At 43.1% G+C, this 26,165-nt stretch overlaps 2 protein-coding genes and 1 long non-coding RNA gene across 4 annotated transcripts; 1 reads left to right on the top strand and 2 right to left on the bottom strand.

Moving 5' to 3' along the window:
• Positions 1–2,096: 2,096 nt before the first annotated feature.
• ACAD8 (acyl-CoA dehydrogenase family member 8) lies at positions 2,097–20,721 on the bottom strand (the record flags this gene model as incomplete). Its single annotated transcript, XM_035009448.1, has 11 exons — positions 2,097–2,971; positions 8,557–8,659; positions 9,315–9,467; positions 9,817–9,914; positions 10,010–10,145; positions 11,824–11,961; positions 12,363–12,439; positions 12,840–12,949; positions 13,753–13,922; positions 15,008–15,108; positions 20,352–20,721. Coding segments are annotated over 11 exons (1,509 nt in total), but the record flags the coding sequence as incomplete, so codon positions are not given.
• Positions 10,789–11,824, bottom strand: LOC118013415. The gene is made up of 2 exons (XR_004680008.1): positions 11,743–11,824; positions 10,789–11,657 (listed from the first exon to the last, which is right to left on the bottom strand). It is a non-coding gene; the product is annotated as an uncharacterized LOC118013415 (long non-coding RNA).
• THYN1 (thymocyte nuclear protein 1) lies at positions 20,647–25,803 on the top strand. Of its 2 annotated transcripts, none has more exons than XM_035009324.1 (8): positions 20,647–20,787; positions 21,005–21,063; positions 22,746–22,927; positions 23,712–23,780; positions 24,127–24,219; positions 24,783–24,878; positions 25,118–25,268; positions 25,603–25,803. In XM_035009324.1, the coding sequence occupies exons 2-8, from the start codon at positions 21,012–21,014 to the stop codon at positions 25,647–25,649; spliced, it is 690 nt and encodes a 229-aa protein (XP_034865215.1). In that variant the 5' UTR covers positions 20,647–20,787; positions 21,005–21,011; the 3' UTR covers positions 25,650–25,803. The 2 variants fall into 2 exon arrangements, with proteins under 2 accessions (XP_034865215.1, XP_034865214.1); XM_035009323.1 differs by having other exon boundaries at positions 20,648–20,787; positions 20,927–21,063.
• The last annotated feature ends 362 nt before the right edge of the window (positions 25,804–26,165 follow it).

Below are 26,165 nucleotides of genomic sequence, written 5' to 3'. Positions count from 1 at the left end.
GGATCCTCCTCTCTTCCTTCCCATGGGAATCACTAATTGGGAATTGTTGGAGTGGGGACGCAGGGACCCATGCTATTCCAGTGTTTGTCATGACACTGTGACAGGCACTCCTCACCTGCTCACGCTTAAAAGGAGAGCATTCATTCATATGGTGTTTGGCTGATCATAACTCCTAGGCATAACAGCCTGAGTGCCAAATAGGAAACAAATTTTGGGTAGAAGAATATATATGGAGATGTTTAGATAAAGCAGAGAGGACAGACAATAGGAAATTTACTGTGAAATTAAGGAAGCTTAAGCTCTGGGTCCCTTCTAAGATCCTGGGAGAAACCTTAGAAATCTGTTTATGTACGTATACGTTTCTGTAAAGTTGGCAAAGGGAAAATGCAATCCTGCCACTTACCTACCTGGAGAGAGGTAGACCAGAACTATTTGGTATTTAGCACTAAATGACTAGTAGTCATGATTCTAACTTTTTAAAGGTTCTTGGCAGAGATGTGTCTTAACCCTTCAGCATGCCACCTGTGTAAGTTTGAGCAGGTCACTTAATCTCTTTACAGTTCACTATGCTCACCTATAAAATGAGATTGATAATACTAATATTTGAGACTGCTTAATGTACTCTGTTCAAAGGCCTTTATATGGATTCTTTCACTTGACTCACCAATTATCCTATGAGGCAGGGATCCTTATTATCTCCAATTTACACACACACAATTTATAATTTAAGGAAACAGGCACAGAGAGTTTAAGTGTTTTTTTCCTTAAAGTCACATGGTTAGTGAATAAAGCTAGCAATCAAATCCAGATATGGGAGCCTGAATCCATAGTCCAGTCTCATAACTGAACAGTAACATTGGCAGTTGCTGTTTTCATCAGGGTTGTTAATTCAATTCAGATCAGTTTAACACAACAAGTATCTCAAGTACCTATTCATGCAAGGAGCTCCTTGTGAAAATCATGAGATATAGGAGATAATCCGCAGGAAACTACTTTGGAGAAGTCCTAGTGTTTTTAAAATAAAAGCATAACTAGATAAGCACTAAAGCAAATAAGTAAATAAGATATTTCTAATTTACTGAATCTTCAAAGGATGAAAATTTTAATGGGTGACTTAAACATTCCTCTGTTTAAAGGGACATATAATCAAAACAATTAGATTTCCCCCTCAACTGTAAAAGTATTATAAGGGAATATAGTTTAAAGAGATTATGAAGACAACTTAGAAATCCACTTTTCACTGAGGTCATCATGTTAGGATCACAAGACTACTTGTGCCCCAGCGCACTTTGTAAATGTGTTAGTACTTGGCATAGAGGTTTTCCTTAAGACATATTTGTTCTGCTCCTTTTGGCTTCATTTATGGAATGGCCAAATAAACAGTGATAGAGATTAGCTTGAATGTCCCTACGTTCTTGCCACAGGGGTCAAATCCCTTGCTAGGCTGCTGGGGAACTGAACTCTGAATAGTAATGGAGGGTGACAGAGTGAATTGCATTTGTAATAACTGGCATTTCATTAGTCTCTTATGAGGGACACAAATAGTAAGACATTAATATAATACCTATTTTTGCTTCAAATCTGAACAGAAGCCTCAGAAGTGAATGCTAGAAAGCAGCCCAATTACGAGGGAGACCTTCATGTTCCATGTTCCACAGCAAACATTCTAAGCATGGGTCTGTATCTGTTTACATCCTCTTTCCTTTACCTTCCAAGTTCAGGCTCGAATTGCCTCTGACCTTAATTACTTCCAGAACCTACAGACTGGACATGCCTTATCTTTGTCTTTCCCCTCCTCATATTCATCCTGCATATGCCTTCCAGAATGTTCTTATCAACAAATTATCTCATTATAGCTTCATTAAAACTCTTCTCATCTTCTCCACTACTTATGAAATAAAACCCACACTTTGGCTTTCATAACTCTCCATCAACTCTCCATCCAGATTCAACTTATATTTTCTTTCCATCCCATGCCAAGCCCAAAGCACAACAAAACAAAGCTGCAAACAGCTCCTACACCAATTCTGCACTTTTCCTGCCCCTCGTTCCCCCGTCTGAAACTGACTTTCTTGGTTCTCTTTACATATTACACATTTTCATAAAAGTTTAATTTTAATTTCTACCTTCTTTATGAATCTCTTCCTACTTTATCACTTTTGCCAGATAACTCTCTCTCTTCTATATGCCTATCATTTCCTTGCACTCAGATAGAAAGAAAATATGCTCAAAGTACTTATCAGGAAGGGCTATAGAAGCTTGAATACCATTCTTAGACCACATGCTTCTAAAAAAGAAAACAACAAACATTCAGAGTTCCAAATAACTTCAGCCCTTGATATTCAGAAAGTGTACAAGTGCAGATATACCCTAAATCACACCTAGGAGTAAGGTTTCCCAAATACTCATTTTATCATGATTTACATTCACAGGAGTACTACAAAGGAAATGCAACCCACAGAAACCTTCTGCATCTTTAGCAGAGCACAGGAAAAGATAGGAGAGCATTTTTCCTCCATTTCTCCTTTCCCACACCTTTGCTTTATCATCAGGAAAAACCCTCAATGGAAGGGTTCAGATCTCGGAAGAGAGATTCAGTGAACCACCAAAATGCAGACAAATCAAGACAACATGTATCCAAGAAAGGACTCTGACTTGGTGGTGAGTCTTCCCTGGTCACCTTTTTGCATTAGGAAAACAAGGTAGTGTGTCTTCTTGTGACAATCTCAATCAGGGCAGCTCCTTTAGTTCTGCTGAGGACTCTGTCCCAGTCCTATAGCTGATGCTGCTCCCAACACTCTGGGTCCACCTGGAAGAGCTCAGCCCTTCAATCTAATCCATGCCTCATCTGCAGTCCACATGAAACCTCTGATTCGAGGTGTACATTAACCATCACGCCCGAACATCAAGTCTGGGTGCTACTCCTGAAACAGGCTTCGAGAGATCAGCATCCTCATCACTTCATTGCTACCTGCAAGGGGGAGGAAGAATGAAGGACTTAGTTGCAGCGAAGTCTCAAGAGCTTGGTAAAGCTTTAACCAAGGGGCTCCAAGCCTCATTCAGGGTCGTAGTGGATATAAACCACAATTGTTGCTTTAACCCTGAGTGGGATGGGATTATTACAGACTTCTCTCCAAAGTACAGAAAAATGTCAGGAAGTAAGGAATAAATTTGCTCTTTTAAAAACATCTCACCTGGGAGAAGGGAAGATGCTGAGCTTCCTTCCTCCTGTGGACACACTAAGGCTGCAACTATGTACAGCACAACTCACTCTGAGAACCTAAACTCTAGCAGAACAGCTATTCCATAGCTAATGATATAAAGAAAAAGCCACATTGAGGAGGGCAGGAGGGGCAGAGACTGTCCAGAACCAAACCCACGCACAGTGACCCACAAGCAGGAGGCTATCACAGGTGTGGAGGTCCTTCCTGAGGAGCCAGAGGTTCAAGTCCCACAGCAGACAGCCCCTGCCCTGGAGATCTTCACTGGGAAGATGAGGCCACATATTGTCTGGCTTTGAAAATCAGTGGAGCTTAACTCTAGGAGAGCCCGGGAGCTACAATAAACTGAGACACTACTCTCAAGGGGCCCACACACAGTATCAGTCACTTGGAGCCCAGCACGGAGGCAGCAGTTGGAAAAGCTCCTGGGTCATACATGGGGGAGGTTTAATGACTAATTTTTGGGTGTGTGCCAGAGGCGCAGGGATCTGTAGGAACTTTCTCTGGGAATGGAAATGTTAGCAAGTGCCATTTTTCTTGTACTTCTACAGCTTAGTTAGCCAGATGCTTTGGGAGCAAGATCTGACACCCTCCTTGCTACCTAGATGTTTCGGGAGCAAGATCTGACACCCACCCTACCTTGCTAGTACTGCTTGCCCCACCCTGGCGTTCACCTGCAGACCTGCCTGGCTCAACACACTCAACCCAGAAGATGTCCCTCCAAGCAGGTACTAACCACCACACCTGGCAGGCAACCTCAGTGGGGACTGGTGCCTGCCCCCACCCAAAGTCACTGCTGCCCACTAACACACCCACAAGACTCACAGGTGGGCCTAGCAGCCAGCTACCAACACGCCCATGGTAGTCACAGCCCAGACACAACAGCACGACACATGCAGACCACACAGGGGACACCCTGGGAGTGCCTGATTCTAGTGACCAGAAGGGATTGCACTAGGGATTGCCCCCAGGATGCGTTCCATACAGGACATTACTTTCAGGACCAGGAGAGTCTGGCTTACTTGATACACAAAAACAAAAATGAGGAGACAAGAATATGCTCCAAATCAAAGAACAAGACAACATCTCAGAAAAAGAACTGAACAAAACAGAGATAAAGAATCTACTGGATAAAGTTTCAAAATAATGGTCATAAAGATGTTCAGGGGCCTTGAGAGAAGAGTGGATGAACTTAGTGAAAATTTCAGCAGAGACAGAAAACATAAAACAAAAAACAGCTGAAGAGTACAGTAACTAAAATGAAAAAATACACTAAAGGGAATCAACAGCAGATTACAGGATGCAGAATGGATCAGCAATCTGGAAGACAGGGCAGTATCAAGCATTTGAGCTGAGCAGCAAAAAGAAAAAAGAATTTTAAAAAAGGACAGGTTAAGGGACTTCTGGGACAACATCAAGCACACTAATATTTGCACTATTGGGGTCCCAGAAGGAGAAAAGAGAAAAAGGCAGGAAACTTATTTAAAGAAATAATGGCTGAAAATTTCCCTACTCTGGGGAAGAAAACAGACATCTAGTTTCTAGAAGCACAGAGAGCCCCAGACAAGATAAATCAAGGAGAACCATACCAAGACATATTACATGTCTTGGTATGGTTTTACTGTATATATATGGTTAAATATATATATATAGTAAAAATTACGTATAAAGAGAAATCTTAAAAGCAGCCAGACAAAACCAAATAGTTATGTACAAGGGAAAACACCCATAAGGCTATGAGCTGATTTTTTCAGCAGAAACTTCGTGGGCAGAAGAAAGTGGCATGATATATTCAAAGTGCTAAAAAGAAAAAAGCCTGCAACCAAGAATAGTCTACCTGGCAAGGAGAGATAAAGAGTTTTCCAGGGTGCCTAGGTGGCTCAGTCGGTTAAGCATCTGCCTTCGGCTCAGCTCATGATCCCAGGGTCCTGGGATCAAGCCCCACATCGGGCCCCCTGCTCCGCGGGAAGCCTGCTTCTCCCTCTCCCACTCCCCCTGCTTGTGTTCCCTCTCTCGCTGTGTCTCTGTCAAATAAATAAATAAATAATCTTAAAAAAAAAAAAAAGAGTTTTCCAGACAGGGGCGCCTGGGTGGCTTAGTTGGTTAAGTGTCCAACTCTTGATTGCGACTCAGGTCATGATATCAGGGTCGTGGGATAGAGCCCTGTGCTGGGCTCTGTGCTCAGCACAAAGTCTGCTTGTTCCTCTCCTTCTGCTCCTTCCCCCTGCTTGCATGCTCTCTCTCTCTCAACTAAATAGATAAATAAAATCTTAAAAAGGTTTCCCAAACAAAAGTTAATGGAGCTTATCATTACTACACCGACCTTACAAGAAGTGTTAAAGGACTTCTTTAAGTTGAAAAGAAAAGGCAACAACTAGAAGTAAGCAAATTATGAAAAAAACATTTTCACTGGTAAAAGCAACATGTAATATAAATAGTAGATCAATCACTTATAAAGCTAGTATGAAGGTTAAAAGAAAAGAAAAAGTAGTAAAATCACTTATATCTAGAAAATTATACAATGGTATAAAACTGGAAATCAATTACAAGAAAAAAATGGTAAAAAACACATGGAGGCTAAACAACGTGCTATTAAACAACAAATGGGTCAATAAAGAAATCAAACAGGAAATAAAAAAATACCATGAGACAAATGAAAATGGAAAGACAAGTTCCAAAATCTTTGGGACACAGCAAAAGCAGTCTAACAGGCAAGTTTATCGTGATACAGGCCTTCTTCAAGAAACAAGAAAAATTGGGGCACCTGAGTGGCACAGTTGGTAGAGTTAGGGTCATGAGTTCAAGCCCCATATTGGGGGTGGAGCCTACTTAAAAAAGAAAAAAGCAAGAAAAATCTCAAATGTACAATCTAACTATACATCTAAAGGAATTAGAAAAAAGAATGAACAGACCCAAAATTAGTAGAAGAAAGGAAATAATAAAGTTCAGGGTGAAATAAATGAAACAGAGACTAAAAAAATAATAGGGAAAAGATCAGTGAAACCAAGAGCTGGTTCTTTGGAAAGATACACAAAATTGATAAATCTTTAGCCAGACTTACTAAGAAAAAAAAAGAGAAGTCAAATGAATAAACTCAGAAATGAAAGAGAAGTTACAACCAACACCACAGAAACATAAAGGATTATAAGAGGCCACCATGAAAAATGATATGCCAACAAACTGGATAACCTAGAAGAAACATATAAATCCCTAGAAACATACAATTTTCCAAGACTGAATCCGAAATAGATAATCTGAATAGACTGATTATGAGTAACAAAATTGAAGTGGCAATCAAAAAACTCCCAACCATGAAAAGTCCAGGACTGGACAGCTACAGAGGGGAATTCTATCACACATTTAAAGAAGAGTTACTATCTTTCCTTCTCAAACTATTTCAACTGTTGAATTACTGTGTTGCTCACCTGAAACTAATATAATATTGTATGGCAACTATACTTCACATAAAAAAAAAAAAGTACCTACAAAGTACAGAAAAAGCCCCAAAGGAGATTTTTTGGACTTACATATAAAAGGAATCCAAAATATTAATTCTGAATGTGGAAACATGAATGATTTTTTTTTTTTTTACTTTTCCTATACTTTATAAGCTTTCAACAATAAATATACCAATTTCTTTGGTAATCAGAAAAGTGAATTTTAAAAGAACAGACAAAAATATTTTCCCTGAAAGGAGGGGTCAACTTCTTGCTCCATTTTTACAGTGGCTTTTAATGCAAAGAGAAATATGAACCCCCATGAGGAATGAGTAATCACACACCTCAAATAAAATCAAATCTAAATTTGCAGATTTATCCTATAACAAAGTTCACAATGAAACAAAGTGATACCAAAGTGAGACCAGTGCCCCAAATTTTCTGTAAGTGGATGATGGCATGGCCTCAAATAAATGTACCTGGCTTTTCCCATTTCTTCTTTTTTTTAAATTTTTTTTTTTTTTTTTTTAAGATTTTATTTATTTGCGAGAGAGAGAATGAGAGACAGAGAGCATGAGAGGGAGGAGGGTCAGAGGGAGAAGCAGACTCCCTGCTGAGCAGGGAGCCCGATGCGGGACTCGATCCCGGGACTCCGGGATCATGACCTGAGCCGAAGGCAGTCGCTTAACCAACTGAGCCACCCAGGCGCCCCTTTTCCCATTTCTTCTTACAAGGTTAAAAGGCAGAGTCAGAATAAAAGTGAAGTCTCATGTTGTTAGACAACAAAGTTTACCCACTAAACTTGTCATTCATAAATGCTGGGTAAGGAAGTAACTGCAGGAATAATCAGAGGACAAAGCCTATGGGGAACTTGAGCACCAGTGACTGAGCTCATTGACATATTTCAGGGATGAGGTCTGCAGAAGAAAGCAGACTAACTTTTAGAAGCCTGTGATTTGGACATACCACCGGAGCAGTGGGTCTCAGAGTGTGCTTCCCAGATGCGCAGCTGCAGCCTCACTTGAAAACTTGTTGGAGATGCAAAATTCTCAGGCCTACCTAAGACCCACTGAGTCAGAACCTCTGGGTGTGGAGCCTAGCAATCTGTTTTCACAAGCCCTCTGGGTGATTCTAACACCTCCTCAGGTTCAAGAATGCTTTGAAAATGACAGAGACCAACACCCACAGCTCTCTCCTGTGCCTCCGTGGAAGCAGCCCAACATTGCATCACTGAAAGTCACTTAGATAAGCTTTTGCCCCATCTGGCTCTCCTACAGGATAACCACTCCTGTCTGCCTACACCCGCTGAGACAAGAGTCATGTAATTTCAAGACTTCTGCACTGGTGTGGAGTGTGGAAAAGGCCATGCTCTGAGCCAGCCTCCGGCAGTTTACACATTTTCCAGCCTAATCCAGTCTGTGATTGCCGAGAAAATAACCATATGATTTAGTTTACTGAAAAATCCATTAGCAATATTGATAGAGATATCTTCAATTTATAGAGGTTGCTTGTGATCAAATTAGCTTACATTTGCCCTGTACAGAAGTTTTGGAATCCCTGAGGACCAAGTACTTCATAAAAGTTAAGAGTTACTGTTGAAGTTTTCAAAATGCTTTCCCATATATTATCTGGTTTGAGCGTTCTCTAAAATTTGCAAAGAAAAAGAGCAGAAATGGAGTGATTTGATAGCTTACCCATGGTGACAAAGCACAGCCTCCAGACTCCCAAGCTAGTGCTCTGTATGACACCCACAAACACTTCCAGCGCCGGGTTAGGAGGAAGGCAAAAGACAGACAGGGCCTGATGGAACCCTCAGAACCAGTCAGCATGGGGACAGACAGGCTGAGGAAAGTGGTGATCCTATAAGCATTCTGGAGAACAGCTCTGGCAATTTTTACCTTCTAGGATTTGATGGACCCTGGAGTCCCGCACATACTGCTGAACAGCATAGTCCTTCAGGTAGCCATAGCCTCCATGCATCTGTAAAGCCTGGTTGCAGATCTTCAGGGAGACAGGGATTAGACATCTTTGACTGGGGGAAGACTGTGGAACATATGGCTTCTCTTTCTACCCCAGCCCCCAATCTGGCAGCCCGCTGTAAACTAATACGAGGAAGAACAACCTACAGATAACCAGCCCCCAGCCCGAAGAGGGGCTCTGTATTCTGTGTGGTTAGACAACAAGGGAGGTTTACCTACTAAACTTGTCAGTTCCCACGAGGCAGGCAACTCAGAGAGCTCTGCCTTTATTGCTTTATTATTTGCAGGGGACAAGCTGCCCACAAGCACTTTGGCTGGGATTATGTGAGGCTACCTATAATGCCATCTAGTGGCAATGTAGCCTCATGTGGAAATAGCTCTGCCCTTGACATTTTAAACAGAGCACAGTGCTAAATTTGAGCAAGAGGCACTGGGCTGCTCTGAACCTTCCTTCAACGGCAGTGTCTCATCTAGAACACAATCAAATGACAGTGACAGAATGGAGTGTGTAATGGCACGGAGCAGGTAAAAAGTCAGCTCTGAGAGCTCCCAAGCAGGCCTCTCATGAGTTCATTTATATGCTTAAGCCCCAGGGGTAGACTAATGGCTCTCAACATCCCTGGACCTAGCAGCTGCTCCTTGTCCACCCAAGACAGCTAGAGGACATCATCACGCACAGCAAAGCATTCATCTGTAGCGAAGAGCTTGGCCATGGAGCAGAGGGCCACTGCATCTTCCCGCTCCTCCTGCAGAGCCACCGCTGCACTGCGGATGATCAGCCGTGAGGCCACCAGCCTTGTTGCCATATCAGCCAGTTTGAATTGCAGGTACTACAGCAACAGGGGATAAGAGAACCAGACAAGACAGACAGGCCTAGACCAGCACCTGATCTGGGGCCCTCTATAAGACACCTCTCATGAGGTACCTTTTCTAACTGACCCCAAGCTTCAAAGTCCCTGCCTCTTCTACAGAGCAAATGCACTGCCTCGTGAGTTCTAAGCCTACTTTGTTTGCCCTGCGCTTCAGTGAAAAAGATTACTGATAAAATTAGAACACAAGTTCTAAGATGGGGGCAAAACTCCAGTGAGGACTCATAGCCTCACCCTCCGAGAGAATGTGGGCCACAGAGCAGGTCGCAGGCAGAGTGGAAAGCAAATGCAGGGGCCTCTGGGAAATTACCTGGTTACTGGCCAGAGGCTCTCCAAACTGCTTCCGAACACTGAGATGGTCTCGGGTGAGGATGACTGAAGCATGAGCAGCTCCTAGGGAGCAGGAAGCTAGAAAGGAAGAGTGCCAACATTTCAATGAGCCAGGACAGTGCTGCTTTGCCCCAGCCCGGCTACCTCCCTGCCCCATCCTGCTGTGTTCTCACCAACATTGATTCTCCCTCCATTCAGTCCTTTCATGGCAATGACGAAGCCCTGTCCCTCATTTCCAATTCTGTTGGCCACGGGCACCGCACAATCTTCAAAGATCACGGCGCGCGTTGGCTGTGAGTTCCACCCCATCTGGCAAAAATCAGGGACTGTATGGCTGCCCAACAGGGTGGCATTCAGGGCAGTGACTCTTCTCTTCTACGAGCCCCTGCCTGCCTGTCCAATTTCATCCCATGCTGTTCTCTTCTTTGCTCACTACTTTTTTTTTGTTCCCTCAATAGGCCATCTACTATTGTCTCTGCCCAGAATTCTTCTTATGTTGCTTCTTCTATACTCTGGATCTCATCTCAAAAGTCATGACCTCTGGGAGTTCAGCCCTATTACAGATGCTTTCAAGCTCTCCTCAGTGTCCTATCTCCTTTATCTCTTTTGTAGCACAGAGCATTACCAGAAGGTACCTTGCTTATTTACATGTCTGTTGTCCATCCCTGCTTGCTGACAGGTAAACTCTATGAGGGCAGAGCTTTGTCTTTGTTCACTGCTCTACCCCTACTGTTTACAAATGCTTGGTACATAGTGGGCACTCACCAGCTGTCAAATGAATACAGAGGTGTCCTTCCAAATTTCCCTTATATTAAAAAATATATAAAGCAAAACTAATAATTAAAAAAGAAAGATAAACGTGTATACTTAAAAGGGAGAGAAAGCAGAAAACGAAAGGAAGAAAAGATATACTTTTTGTTTCTGGAATTTATTTGTGATTTTTCTCTAGGCACGAAATTTGACAGCTTTGGTAATCCTGTCAACAGACATCACAAATACTGAGATGGATACTACCTATGTGTGTTGAAACAATCATCACTGCCTTTATAAGCACAAACAACCTAAATTGGTATAACTCGATCCTGTAAAATTATGTGTCAGACTATGTAAGTCAGTCCATGTTGTATGACCCAACAATTCTAGGAGACATTTCTAGAATTAAGATATTCTACAGCTATATATCTTACATATCACATATACAAGTTATATGCCACAATTACAGCTTATATACTTTATACAGATAAGACAACGTAATGTGTCTTGTAATTTCAAATAAGGTTAGGAGTAACTTCTGTATCCTCCTTCACCCCAGGAGCCAGCATGCTTTGCATAGTAGGAATCTAGTAAAAACCTACTATACTAATAAATGAAAAGGGGCACTAAAACCTCTACCTCTTCGCAGTTTATAAAGTATCGGGAAAGCTCATGAGGGGAAATATGGAAACCCTAGGAGCTATGAAAGGAGAGTATAGTTAGGGGTCATTTCATTACCTGATTTCTCCCCCCAAATCCTAACTATAACAGTATATATTGGAGGGGTATGATTATTCTGGTCCCCCGGCCTAACAAATCTGAATGGGTCTCATCTTACCACCAGCTACAGCTATGGAATCACACTTCTACTATTCATGGTCTGGCTATGGGATTGCTATATCCTAGGAACGTCTTTTCAAAGCACCTATAGAAACACTCTCCCTCTTACATGACTGAAACACTCACGATCATCTCCAATGAGTTTTATTTTATTTTTATTTAAAGAAGAAAAGTGGCCCATATGCTTTTCATCCGAGTAGTCACCACCAGATCTGTAAGTATTTCTTCCTGGGATAAAGGAATGTGCCAAAATAAGAAGCTGAATAAGAAACACAGACCAAAAGCGGAGGTGGTATTTCAAGGAATAGTTTACCTAGAACAGAGGTTGGTCTGGCAGGTGGCAGACTCTTGGATTGTTTGAACTTGAATTGTTTCCTGTCCAATAGCCACTCACCTTTTTTTCCTTCTTGCCAAAGCTAAGGCCAGGGGTCCCCTTCTCCACAACTATACAAGAGATGCCTTTGGGGCCTGACCCTCCTGTTCGGCACATGACCACGTAGATGTCTGATTCACCTCCACCACTGATGAAGGCCTGAGGGTTGGAGAGGGGGTGTATAGGGATCAGGAAACACATCCGTCCCTGGAGCCTAACACCTGGGAAAGCAATCAGAGTCCTTCTGACAGTAGGACACTAAGAGGCATGATGGCACAGAGAAAAGAAGGAGAGGTAAAAAGAACCTGTGCTGACTGGGGAATCAGGGATCTAGCTGATGAGACTATAAAAAGGACAGACAGAAAGGAGCGAGATTATCTGAACTCAGATCAGGAGAGTGAGAAAGTGTAGGTAAATAAAGGGAAATAGGTCAGAGGTTCTCTATTCAATGTGTAAAACTCCTAGGAAACATTAACTCGCAGATAGCAAGGATCCAGGCAATGTCAGCATAAAGATGGGCACAATCTCTAAGGTGTTCTGTAAGGTGGGCATGCTGGTACCTTGGAACCATTGAGGATGTAATGATCTCCTTGTCGTTTTGCTTCAGTCAAAAGGGAGGCAGCATCACTACCACTTCCTAAGGCAGGGATCAAAAGGAAGCAGAGAGGGTGGGAGAGAAAGTCAGTGAAAGTAAGGGGGCCGCAGCACGGTTCCACTTCCAAGGAAATCTTCCCTTATAACCAACAGTTCAGCGTTTCACACTTTAAAATGCAGACAGCTGGAGGAACTCTCTGTATTTGGTGAAAACTGTGGACAGCAATGAGACCATTTTCCATCTCCCAGCACACTGAGTACAAGGAGGCTCCACTCTGCAGCCTGGAGAGACTCTGCCCTACAGCCCCTTAGGCTTGTGTTCCTCCATGACCCAACTTCGTGGTAAACAAGGGTTGTACATATCGAGGGGACAAGAGAGTGCTCAGTAACTTCGCCTGAGCAGCATCCCCTGCTACGTCTTGCTGGCGGTACGGCAAACCCACCTGGCTCAGTGAGGCAGTAGGATGCAAACTTCTCCATGGTACAGAGCGGTGGGCAGAATCTGTGCCTCTGTTCCTCACTTCCAAAGGTATCAATCATCCAGACACACATGCTGACAGGTACCCCAAGAAGAAAAGATAATGACAGAGTTAATATGGAGAAGAGGAAATCTGAGGGGGGAGGGATGGGAAGGAAAGCACAGGCAGCAAAGCACAGTGAAGAGGAAGAGAGAGTGGGAAGAGAAAAGTCACCACTGAGAAGATTCGACTTTAAAGGAAAGGCCTGGGTTAAAACATATTCGTGGAACACGTACTACCCAGAGATAACCAGGGCCAAAGTGTTTCTCACTTGGATGTTCATGCCGCTTCTAGGTTAAATGAGTTCCCTAAAAATCAAAGTTATATGTACTTTGACAAATTCCTGGGGGCTTCATCCTAGGGGTTGAGGAAGACGGGAACAGGGCCCTGACCACTCTCCTGGAGATGTCTGTTTGCTTCAGCTCAATCTAGGATTTGGGAGAAGGCGGACAGACCTTATTCTCTAAGCAACATACAAGATGGCAGATTCAAGTTCAAAAGGCAGCAGCAGACCTAGAGTGAACTTTTTTTCTTTTTTTGAGGGAGAGAGTGCATGTGCTCACAAGGAATGGGGGCAGCAGAGGGAGAGAGAGAATCCCAAACAGGCTCTACACCCAGTGTGGAGCGTGACACAGGGCTCAATCCCATGACCCTGAAATCACCGCCTGAGCTGAAATCAAGAGTCGGACACTTGACTGACTGAGCCGAGCAACCCAGGTGCCCTGTCTGGTTCCTCAATGACAATCAACTTGAAAAGATGAACTTTCCCAAAATTTCCTGAAATTTCCCAATCAACCCGATGAGAACTTCACTGTGCTCACCAAGCTTTGGCACTCACTTGTGGATGCTTATATAGGCTGTGGTGCTGGTGCAGCCTGTAGCCAAGGCCTCAAAGATGACAGATGTATCGAGCCGTGACAGTCCAGACCCACCTACATCTGTTCGTACGTAGATTCCCCCAAAGCCGAGCTGAGCAGCTTTCCGCATTGCGTCCACTGGGAACAACTCCTACATACAAAAGAGAACAGGGTCATCAGTAAGGGATTCACAGATGGACTTTTCATTAAAGGGCACAATGAGGGATTAAGATGTTTGCATTTGGGAGAGTGTATATATTAACTTAATAGGCTATTTGTTATCTATAGTAGCAGTTAAAATGCATTCAATAATCTCAGATCTCAGATCTGTACCTCTGAAACAAATAATGCAATATATGTTAAGAAAAAAAGAAGAAGAAGAAGAAGGTAGCGGGAGGGGAAGAATGAAGCGGGGGAAATCAGAGGGGTAGATGAACCATGAGAGACGATGGACTCTGAAAAACAAACAGGGTTCTAGAGGGGAGGGGGGTGGGAGATGGGTTAGCCTGGTGGTGGGTATTGAGGAGGGCACATTCTGCATGGAGCACTGGGTGTTATGCACAAACAATGAATCATGGAACACTACATCTAAAACTAATGTTGAATCGCAAATCTGTACCTCTGAAACAAATAATACATTATATGTTAAAAAAAAAAAGGAAGAAGATAACAGGAAGGGAAAAATGAAGGGGGGGAATTAGAGGGGGAGACAAGCCATGAGAGACTATGGACTCTGAAAAACAAACTGAGGGTTCTAGAGGGGAGGGGGATGGGAGGATGGGTTAGCCTGGTAGTGGGTATTGAGGAGGGCACGTTCTGCATGGAGCACTGGGTGTTGTGCACAAACAATGAATCATGGAACACTTCATCTAAAACTAATGATGTAATGTATGGGGATTAACATAAGAATAAAAAAAATAAAAACATAAAAAAATGCAAAAAAAAAATGCATTCAATAAGCACTGGTTTTCCCGCATTAAAGTACCTTTTAATTATCCATAGAATTGCCTTGGTTTTACGACTGTCTAAATCTTTGCACAATTCAAAAACAAAAACAAAAACAAAACTAGTCTCTACAAGATGAAGACAGGAATCACAACATTACCAGTACTTTCATTTGCAGTAAGAGTTGTGCAAGGAGAATAAACGTGGAACAGTGAGGACGAAAAGGGGATGAAGACAGGGTCACCACAGGAGGCCTTGGTTGGAACGTGTAGCCACAAGGAAAATGCCCACCTTCTGGTCCCACTCCGCCATGTTTGGAGCCATCTCCCGGGCAGCAAAGTCAAAGGCCACTTTCTGAAATTCTTTCTGCTCTTCATTCAGTCCCATGGTAGCTGGGGGCAAGATTGCATATATTCAGTTCTAGAACAGGGGTCAGGGAAGAGTAGTGCCAAGGTCAAGAAACATGAAGTTGAGACAGGGACGTGCTGTAGCATTTCTCTTACACAGTATAACCTTTAACACCCATAGAATGGCCTTGCCTACCATTAGTGAGTTCTCTGATTTATCATCTCCTTTTCCCTTCTTCTTTCCGCCCCAGTGGATCAGCTGGCTTCATTTACCTCCTAAGTGCTTATTCTTTCAGTACTCTTATTTATCTCTTCCTCCTCATAAATCCACATTAAAAAATAGTAAACACACTGACCCTCAAATTATGGTAAATATATTTTTTTTTCCCCTTTAGGATGCCCTACCTTTTCTGTATTGGTATCCTGGGAAAATCTGTCCTATCTATGAATCTCTATAGCTGTCTGTCTGTTTCAACATATCCATCTTAAAAGATCAATTGGAAAAGGAAGATGTGTATACTTTGGTTTACCTTTCAAATTAAGGAAAAGATCCTCTAATAAGGCTGTGCATTTGGCAAATCTCAGACATTCACTGATAAACATTGATGATGAGAAAAAAGTCTTCCAGTGTTGAAAACATGGTTAAGGCCTTACTGTATCAGTTTTTACCCAATGGACTCAGAATTCTCAAAACATTTTTTATCATAAACCATCAGTGATGTGACTATGGGTAATTCCTTCACTTTTGTGTTTAAGATACTTAAAAGCTAAGGACAATGAATTGACTGACATCAACAGGTAGGTAGTGTGGCCTCATTAGAAGTTTCTCTCGAAACTTAAACATCTAATAAAAGACTACACCATAGTAGTACTTAATCAGAGGTGACACTCTTCAGGAGAAAGAGAACTATATCTACCAACATAAACAGAATTACTATCAATTCACAATATCATTACTTCATACATTTTCTTTAAGTAGCTAGTTGCCCAAATGACATGAATACCATTTTTTACAGATTTTTAAAAAAACTGCATACAGTAAGATCAGGCTGAATTAGAAAGCAGACATCCAAGTCAACTAGCTAGTTAAGTAAGGTGTAAAATATTTTGCCTATTTTGCAAAGTGATGCAGACTTCCAGGTAGCAGCAGGCCAGAGCTGAAAGTAAACAGCCTAGGCAAAGCTCCCATGAAAACAACTACCTTTTGGGGATAGCATAGCAAATTTAGAAAAGACGGGACCACAAATCCTGGGAGCCTACGTCAGGATCAGCAACATACACAGGGTGAATCAGACTTACATTGTTCATATTTATGTCTCTTTTGTTGTCTCTTACTACTGTCATTTTGAAAGGATCACCTGCCGAAGGTGTGTAAGAAAAAATAGAGTGTATGCCTATACTTTTCCAAGTGAAGCCCTGAGGTGCAGCGGTGGCTGTAAAAGGTAAGGCGGAAAGAAGGGCGGGGGTCTGTATTACCTTCTCAGGTTTCATCCTTTAGTGCTAAAGATGTGGTCATTATGGAGTGATGTTAAAGAGTGTTAAAGTAAGACTATGGAGCCACACTCGACAATAATTTATTTCAGCGCCTAATAGTGATGCACAATCCTTCTAATAGAGAAGAAGAGCAGACGGCAGAGTCTGTTTCTCTAGGGCAGGCAGCATGGGGAGCAGTAATGGCTGGCTATGTGAGCCAGGAGAAAGCAGTCGGTCTGTATTAGGGAAACTCAGAAAGGAATACTTGTGAGGATTAGACATTAGGCTACTTTGAGAAGCCTAGAACAGAAACTTATGTTGGTTGTTACTCACAGGAATACAGTTAGGGATGAACACTTCACAGTTCCTGACTGAGAGTCTGGTTATTTGTTTGCAGAAGTCTTGCAGAAATGCTCTTGTAGATCATAGCTCAAAGACCATTCACAAAAGAATAATTATTGAATGTCTACTATGGAACAGTGCTGGGGTTACAAAGATGAATACAGTCCATTCACACAAAGGCTATCATAAATGGTAATAATGTAAATCTTACAGTATAAAGAGAGGTGCTACAGAATTTCAGTCCCAGCAAGACCTCAACAAACATTTACTATTATTATTATTAGAGTAAAACAAGTAGTTCAAGAAACAAAATGTTTAAGAAATAGGTTTGAATTGCATTCTAAGTAAACAACAGGGAATAGGTGTATGCAAATCTTATGTGCAAGTATATACAACATAATTACACATTTTGAAATATAATATCCAACCCAATTTTTGATAAGGGAATGCTAATAAAATGAGAGCGCTGCTTGGTGGAAAAAAAGTAGAAAAGGCAAGTTAAAAAGCAAATTATACACAAGAAAGCATGGTAACCAAGTAAAAATACCCGCGGGCCCAGAATACATTAAGAACAAACAAAACAAAAACCAGACTTCACGAAATTGGCCGAGTTACTAGCAAGAGTTCAAGAAGCGAACACACACAGTAAAATGTAAAATGGCAAAGCTAAACAGAAAAAGGGCCTGGGGCTCCTGAGTGGCTCAGTCCATTAAGCATCTGACTCTTGATTTTGGCTCAGGTCACGATCTCAGGGTCATGAGATCCAGCCCGGGTTGGGTTCTGTCCTGGGCGTGGAGCTTGCTTAAGATTCTCTCTTTCCCGGATGCAGAGAAAGGGGAACCCTCCTACACTGTTGGTGGGAATGCAAGCTGGGGCAGCCACTCTGGAAAACAGTACGGAGGTTCCTCAAAAAGTTGAAAATAGAGCTACCCCATGACCCAGCAATTGCACTACTATTTACTCCAAAGATACAAATGTAGGGATCCGAAGGGGCACCTGCACCCCAATGTTTATAGCAGCAATATCCACAATAGCTAAACTATGGAAAGAGCCCAGATGTCCATCGACAGATGAATGGATAAAGAAGATGTGGTGCATATATAAAAAATGGAATACTACTCAGCCACAAAAAAGAAAAAAAAAAGAAATCTTGCCATTTGCAACAATGTGGATGGAACTAGAAGGTATTATGCAAAGTGAAATAAGTCAATCAGAGAAAGACAAGTATCAGATGATCTCACTGATATGTGGAATTTAAGAAACAAAACAAAGGATCATAGGGGAAGACAGGAAAAAATAAACAAGATGAAATCAAAGAAGGAGACAAACCATAAGAGACTCTTAATCATAGGAAACAAACTGAGGGTTGCTGGAGGGGAGGGAGATAGGGGAATGGGGTACCTGGGTGATGGACATTAAGGAAGGCATGTGATGTAATGAGCACTGGGTGTTATATAAGACTGATGAATCACTGACCTCTACCTATGAAAATAATAATAAGTTATTGTTAATTAATTGAATTTAAATTAAAAAAGATTCCCTCTCTCCCTCTCCCTCTGCCCCTCCCACATGCCTATACATGCACACGCTCTGTCTCAGAAAAAAAGAAAAGAAAAAGGGCCCAAAGGACTTGAGGAAACCCTTCACTGTATAGCAACCTAAGTGTAAGCAATGGGCAAAAAAAACCAAAAAACAAAACAAAAACTCTAAATAATATAAGAATCTTTAAATGCATCCCAAGTAGAAACATAACTAGAGAATCAACAGTTTTATTTGAGAGTCTTGATGTTTCAAAGAATGCTTGGGACGTTGCGGCAAAGTGTAGTGGAAGAGCACTAGACAAGGAAGTTATTAAATGCACAACTTCTAGTAAGTCAGGTTATCCCAATCAACTTCGGTTATCCCACTGTCAAATGGGGCTGCACTAGACACTGAATAAATTTCCTCATCTGCAGAATGAGGCAAGTATGCATAACGAATATATGTAACATATATTAAATAAAATACAAATCATAATTCTCTTAAAAATCATTTTTCACTTATTAAAATATGTAATGAAACAAATGTTAGTTAAGCACTCCCGTTAATTTGATATTCTAATATGGAGAATGATACATTGAAAAGGCAGTTTCCTTTCATTTTACTAGTTAAGAGGTACTTTCTTTTAAAAAGGTGTAAAAGTACCTCACTGGCTGAAGCTACACAACCAGCTGCTGGAAATACTCCAGCATATGTAAACTATTCGTTATTATTTAATACTAGCCTATTAAATATTTAATCTATTTGTTGCCAGGACAACTCCTTATTTGCCTTGGTATCCGCAAGGGTGACCTTGTTTACCTAATTCTAATTGCTAGAATGGGCAGCACCTTGTGAAGGAGTTTTAGGACACGGAGAAGAAAACGGTATTCTATACTAGTGTATGTCATAGATCTGGGTGTCAATCTAAGGGATGCATACCAAATCTGTTATAAAGAAGAGCGACATTTATTAAAAAGAATTTTTTTTCCAGAAGAAAAAAAATGAGGCACTGGAGAGAGTCACAAAGTGGCTGGGTATTCCCAGTGGGCCTAGGCCCCCATCACTCTCCGTTACTCACATCCAAATTATTTGCCTGGCGCCTGAAGACATTCAGGTCTGTGTACTGTGGGTAGTTTCCCACTTTCAATAATAATTATTTTTCAACGGGAATTTCAACAGTAAAAGTGTTTTATAACTACAGGTGGTAAATCACAAAATTTACCTGATCAGATCTTCTATCACTTAAAGAAGTAACAGTGCTTCATCTACCACAACCAGCCCCAAGCTATTCACATCTTTACTACCCGACTGTAAATGATCTAGGATTAAGACAAGACAAGACAAAACAAAGTCAGGAGTTTCTATGCACCCACTACTTATCTGAAAGTAAGGATAATAAGAGAATCTGCCTCAGAGTTGTGAGGATCATTACCAAACCCTTGGTTAGTGTATTCATAAGTAAATCAATTTACTTATTAAACCTGATTATCAAGAGGCTGATACTACGTTTTTGGAAGACCTGAACAATTAACAAATATCATCAGCCACAAAGGTTAAGTTACATTTTCCCATCTTCATTTATCTTCAGAGGGCCCCTGTGACGTGGGCAGGAGGGAAGACAGCTCAAAAGCCGGGGGACCGCCTGCAGCACGAGTTTCGGACGCCAGGCTTCCCGCGCAGGAGTTTGGGGGCCGGTGAAGAGTACCAGAAAGGCCCAGGGGCGCAGCAGATGGAGACCGCAGGGAGTGAGGGCGGCCAGAGAGGCCAGCCAGGTGGACAGAATGGGGACACCAGCCGGCAGAGGAAGCCCACTCGGGAGCGGGCAGGTAGGCCTGGCGGGGAGGGTGGCCCAGGTGACCGCCCAGGGCGAGCCGGCGGTGACTACCGCTCTGTGGGCCCTCAGCCCTCCCCGCCCGGGGACCGGACACCTGCACCGGCGGGGTGAGTCTTACGATCTATGCAGGACACCAAGCCCCGGCGGCCGCTCTCGGCAGAACCCCGCAGAGCGCCGCGCGGGCGGTGGAGCCACCCTCTCAGCCGCCAGCAGCCGCTCCGCAGCATGGCAACAAGCTCTCCTCCAGCCAGAACCCGCCGGCGGTGGACCGGCGCCAGCGCATCAACCAGGCCCCCCAGTGCACCCTGGGAGCTGTAGTGCGTCCGGCGGCCCTCACGGCCCGGACTCAGGCGGGCCTGCCCGAGGCGCAGGACTACCACTCCCAGATACCGGGCCGTGGCGAAAAAGGGCCGTGTGTTACTTAGACGGGGGCACTCCGCGCCGGCCTTCCGGCGCCTGGGTGGGGTTCTGTGTGCGGAGCCGTGGAGTCAGTGGCTCGGGAGAATGGTGAATGTATGAGGATCAGGGAGAGAACCGAGGAGACTTGAGCGCAGGTTATGCAAGATGGAAATGGGGGCGTAGATAACTGGGAAAGATTTGAGGGTCCCAAGTCCAGTTGCATCTGTTCTCCGCAAAAACCCCTCGGGGTTGAGACTCCGATTCCTCTCATTGTCTCCATCTTGCTCTGCGCAGGTTTCTGGGGGCAAGTAACGGAGCTGCGTCTTGTTTCTCTCGGTTGATTTGGAATCTTCTGCTCTTCGGTCCCCGCAGGGAAAACATGCCGAAACCCCGGAAGAGGCTCGCCGGGGCTGCTGGGCCTGGTGGGCCAGGTGAGCTGCACCCAGGCTGCAAAAAGGCAGCCCTGTATCAAAGTTTCTGTGGGATCTGTTTAATACTGTTCACTTTCGGGGCACCTGGGTGGCTCAGTCGGTTGAGCGTGGGACTCCTGTTTTCCGCTCAGGTTATACTCTTCGGGTGGGCTCGAGCCCCACTTGCGCCCCGGGCTCGGCGGGGAGTCTGCTTCTCGTCCCTCTCCCTCTGCTCATACCCAGGCTCTCACGCACTCTTTCTCTCTCAAATTAATAAATCTTAAAAAAGAAATACTGTTCACTTTCAACTCCCTGCCTGTGGGGAGTATCCTTTGTGGATTGTTTTTTGTTAATGTTTTCCCTAATTGCCCTCCATCTTCTCCTTTCCTCTTCCCACCGAGCTTATACCCAGAGCCTCTTCTGTTTGTTTATTGAAGCAGTAGCTGTTTGGTGTAGATACATGGTGGCTTGTACAAAGGTAAGGAACATACAATTGTGTTCTCATGGAAAATGCAAACAGACATAAGTGAAAGGGTCTTAGGAAACCATGGCTAAGGGTATGAGAGCAGGGAGGAACACCTTGAGAAGGAAGTGGAACTTGAGTCCATCCTTAAAGAATGGGAAAGCTTTCCACAGCCAAAGAAAATGCGATGCTGTTTTTATATTCATGTTATATGGAAGATGAAGAACAGGAACAAAGCAAATGAAGGTAGAGAAAGTGCTTTTGGACTGACTACAACACATTGTGTTATTTAGCAACACATAATGGTGTTAGCAGTGTGCTTAACTCCAAAGGGACCACCTAAAAACTAAGCTAGGGAGGATCTAACTACTAGACATCTATAAATGATACTTAATGAGAGCTGATGTAGGAGCTGGGACTTAATTCAGAGGTGGTGTGGTATAGTCATTAAGTGTGGATTCAGATAGACCAGGGTACGGTTCCTGATTATACTGTTTACTAAAATGTGTAACCTGGGACACATTTAGCAGATGAACAGACATCTCATACATTATGTAGATTAACTGAGTTACTGTTAGGGTAACAAATAGAGCTTATATAGTAAGAATTGAACAACTGTTAGCTGTTGAGTGCCTACTATGTTCCAGGCACATTTTCTCTAATTCTCTTTGGAAAAAATCATCTTTGCCACGTCTACAAAGACCAGAATGAGCTGTCTTATCCAACATTTCTTGGCACCTTCAAGGAGCAGGCCACAAAGCACAGTGAGCAAGCAAAAAAGAACCATGAGATGGTGATGATAGTATTTACTAAGCATTTATTATAATGTCAGCCATTATTTAAGTCCATTGTTTACACTACCTTATTTAATCTTCAAAATAAGTCTGTGGAGTAGGTGCTCGGTTTCCTTATTGTAGAGAGAGCCTCAGCAAAGGCCCAGAAGTGAGGGAAAGAAAAGAATTTACTTAGTAGAAACCAGGGACTCTGTCAGTCCTAACCCACAACCATGTACTCTATTCTTATCTCACTGAATGTATAATCCAGGAGATACCCTGTAAGGTGGGCATTCCTGTGTCATTTTTCTAGATAAACTGAAGTTCAGCAATTCAGCTGCTACTGCCAGTTATTGACAGATCCAGGATTTGGGTCCAGGTCTGACTCCAAAGCATGTGCTTTCCCCACGACGGAGCATTACTTCTCAGCAGGCATGACCAGTTTCTTCTTTTTGCTTCTATTGCAGACAGTAAGGGGCCAGCAGGAAAACGTACCAAGACTAAGAACCCAGTAGGGGCATCAGCTACAATGGGTAACTCCAGCCCTGAGAAGGCTTCAGCCTCTAAAAACTGTGGGAAGAATCTAAGCAGTTACTGGCTGATGAAGTCCGAGCCAGAAAGCCGACTAGAAAAAGGTGTAGATGTGAAGGTGAGACCAGGTACCTCTCTAATCCCTTCAAGCTGTTTTTTCAGATAAGAAGTGAATACGAGACACCACGGGGTTCCATCACCAGCTTCTCTGAAGGGTAGGGTTAGGGAAAAGATTATAAGGAATAAAATCAGCAGGACTTATTACCAGCAACTATCTGTTTTGTGAATCCTCTATCTAGGGCAGGGGGTGGCAAACTTTCCATAAAAGGCCAGATAATATTTTAGGTTTTCCGGTCCTATGGTTGCTGTTTCAGCTCTGGTGTTGGCAAGAAAGTGTATCTGGGCAACATGTAATCAGACGGTGTGGCTGTGCTCCGATAAAACTACAAAATCAGGCATGGGCACAAAGCTGTAGTTTGTCAACCCCTGACCTGGGCAACATTTCAATCTTGTTGCCTTGTTCTTGCCACCTACCGTACTCCTACGTATCTCTCTGCCAACTGTATCTTCAGTGAATTAATATAAATCAATTTTAATAACAGCCTAGAGAAAATAGAAATATATAATACTTTAATGAGTGAAATACAAATAACCAAGATTATTTTATCATCTAGATTATCTATTCATCTAGTCCTTTTAATTAGCAAGGATAACAAGGGAGTGCAAAGCTTACTGTCCATTTGCCCAATAGAAGTGGCTCTGTGGGACCACTTCCCAGTAAACTACAGGCTTCCACCACAGCAAGAAGTATCCTCAACACAGGGGAAGAAACTGTCTACTTCCATATATTACCAACTGGCCCCAAGACTGTTTAAGGAATGAATTCATTTCCTGTTGCCTAGTTCAGCATTGAGGATCTTCAAGCACAGCCCAAGCAGACAGCATGCTGGGATGGTGTTCGCAACTACCAGGTAAGAGGGTAAGAGCAGGGCCCGAGACCCGGGGTCGGAGAAATGCCTGCCTCCTTCCTAGGACTTATTCAGTAGCAAAATCTCTTGGCCAACATTGTTTTTTCCCCAGATCCTAACCCTAAACATGTATTCAAAACCACCTTGATTCCTCTGTATGCAGTTTACGAATGGCCTGTGTTCTGGCCAGTGTCTGCATACAAGTCTGGGTGTCTTGGCAAAGGCAAGTATTGAATTGGGGAGAAGCTGCAAAAAAGAAAAACTCATCTAATAAAAGCAGACTTGATTTCCGCTAACTAGTGTTTTCCAGCGGGTGAAGAGGATAGTTGTTTATTTTCCCCTGGGGTAGGCCCGGAACTTCCTTCGAGCCATGCAGTTGGAGCAAGAAGCGTTCTTCTACCATAGCAACTGCAAAGAGCCAGGCATCGCAGGACTTGTGAAGGTTAGTTGTACAAGCGTTGGTCTTAATCCCTCTCCCTTCAGGGAGACTTATTCATATAGATCTAAAGGAACACAGCTTAGATCAGTAACAGAAAGGAAGTACTCTCCTCCCCATCCCTGATGTCACAAGAATATGGAAAAACCACCCTGGCCCCGTCAATACAGCAAGGACTGTAACAAGGCAGGCCTCATTTCAGGTCCCACTGGTACAGACTTCTCTTCACTTCTGTGCCTTGGTCTTTTACTCAAAAGCAGACCTGATGATAGCTCTTCCAAACCAGAAGTTATTAGGAAAAGATTATTACCTGCAGGTGGAAAAACAGTGGTACCAATAATAACCTTTAATACTTGGTTTTAAAACCTACTCTTAAGGTTTTTGTCAAAACAGGTTTGATTTCCTATGCTTGCTCTAGACTGCGTATTATTTCCAAATATAGTGGCTCTATAGCAAAACAAAAGAGCTGAGTGTGTGCAGGGTCAGAAGTGAAAGCTGGACTTGAATTAAAAATTGGCCATGGAGCTGACTATACAGGCATATGATTAGAGACTTGGTTTTGGTTTCAGATTGTGAAGGAGGCTTATCCAGACCACACACAGTTTGAGAAAAACAGTCCCCATTATGACCCATCCAGCAAAGAAGACAACCCCAAATGGTCCATGGTAAAGACAACTATTTTTCCTATTTCATGAGAGGAAAAGGATGGACAAAGAGAGGGAGGAAGAAGGTGTGTGGTGTCTTTAGGTTAAGGTACAGAGTCCGGGTCTTACACTCAGATGAGGTTACCCTAGCTCTGGGGATAAGAACAGAACACTGGCAGCCCTGCCCATAAGAACCTCCCACAAGAAGCTAAAACACACAGTGGACAGAATCTACCTGAACATATCTTTCTGTCATACAGGTGGATGTACAGTTTGTTCGGATGATGAAGCGTTACATTACCCTGGCTGAGCTCAAAACCCATTACCAAGCTCACAAAACCACTGGAGGCCCCTTAAAAAATATGGTTCTCTTCACTCGCCAGAGACTCTCAATTCAGCCCCTGACTCCAGGTAAGAGCAGGACCTTTGCTTTATATTATCCACATACCAGGAGGACTCCATGAACTCACATGTACTAGTGATTAAACTTGGGCATAGTATTTAACTTTTCTGAGCCTGTCTCCTCACCTGTAACATCCATGAGGGAGGAAACGTGTCTGGAGTTACCCATTACTATGTACCCCCACCACCCAGCAGTGCTTGGCACATAGTAAAATACTCCATAAATAGTTTTTGAATGAATGACTACCTGCCTCAGTAACAGTGTGAAATGCCTGGCACAACTTCCCTATTCAAGAGGAGACACACACCTAATACTTTGCTTTCTTCTCCCCTTCTTTGGTAGAGGAGTTTGATTTTATTTTGAGCCTGGAAGAAAAGGAGCCAAGTTAACTGGGACACTGTTGCTGGAACGGGCAAGCCATTACTCAAGTCAAGCTTTTATAAGACACAAGAAGGTGTGCGGCAGCTTGCATGTTATGTTCACCTGGGGTTGTGTACATCGGTGGTTTTCATGTACCTTTTCCAATAAAACATTAATATCAAAGTTGGGAAGCTTTCCTTTTAAAATGGCATTGGAATAGAATGCTCCACTGCAGAACTTCTGCCGCTCGGTAAGGTGCAAGCTTACCTCTACCATCTTCCTTTATTGTAGCAAATACCAGGGTGCGGGGTTCAGTCTGTTACCACCTACTGAAACGAACTTTTCGTCTTTCTACACCGGCCTTCCACACCTGCCCCTGAAGTCGTCCGGGCCCCATAGGGGTGTAAACCATCAGCAGTTTCAGCACAGGTTGCCAGATGAGGGTACAACTGGAATTCCTTTCTCAGCATGTGCTTGTCTAAAACGGGTGTTAATAAAACATCACTTCACCAGGGACCACAGCTATGGTGAAGGCAGGTGTTGTG

The sequence above is a fragment of the Mirounga leonina genome, unplaced genomic scaffold, assembly GCF_011800145.1.
Source record: "Mirounga leonina isolate KUSES-001 unplaced genomic scaffold, KU_Mleo_1.0 Mir_153, whole genome shotgun sequence".
NCBI lineage: Eukaryota > Metazoa > Chordata > Mammalia > Carnivora > Phocidae > Mirounga > Mirounga leonina.
The sequence above is the reverse complement of the archived record's forward strand: the minus strand, read 5'-3'. Positions and strand labels throughout refer to the sequence as shown.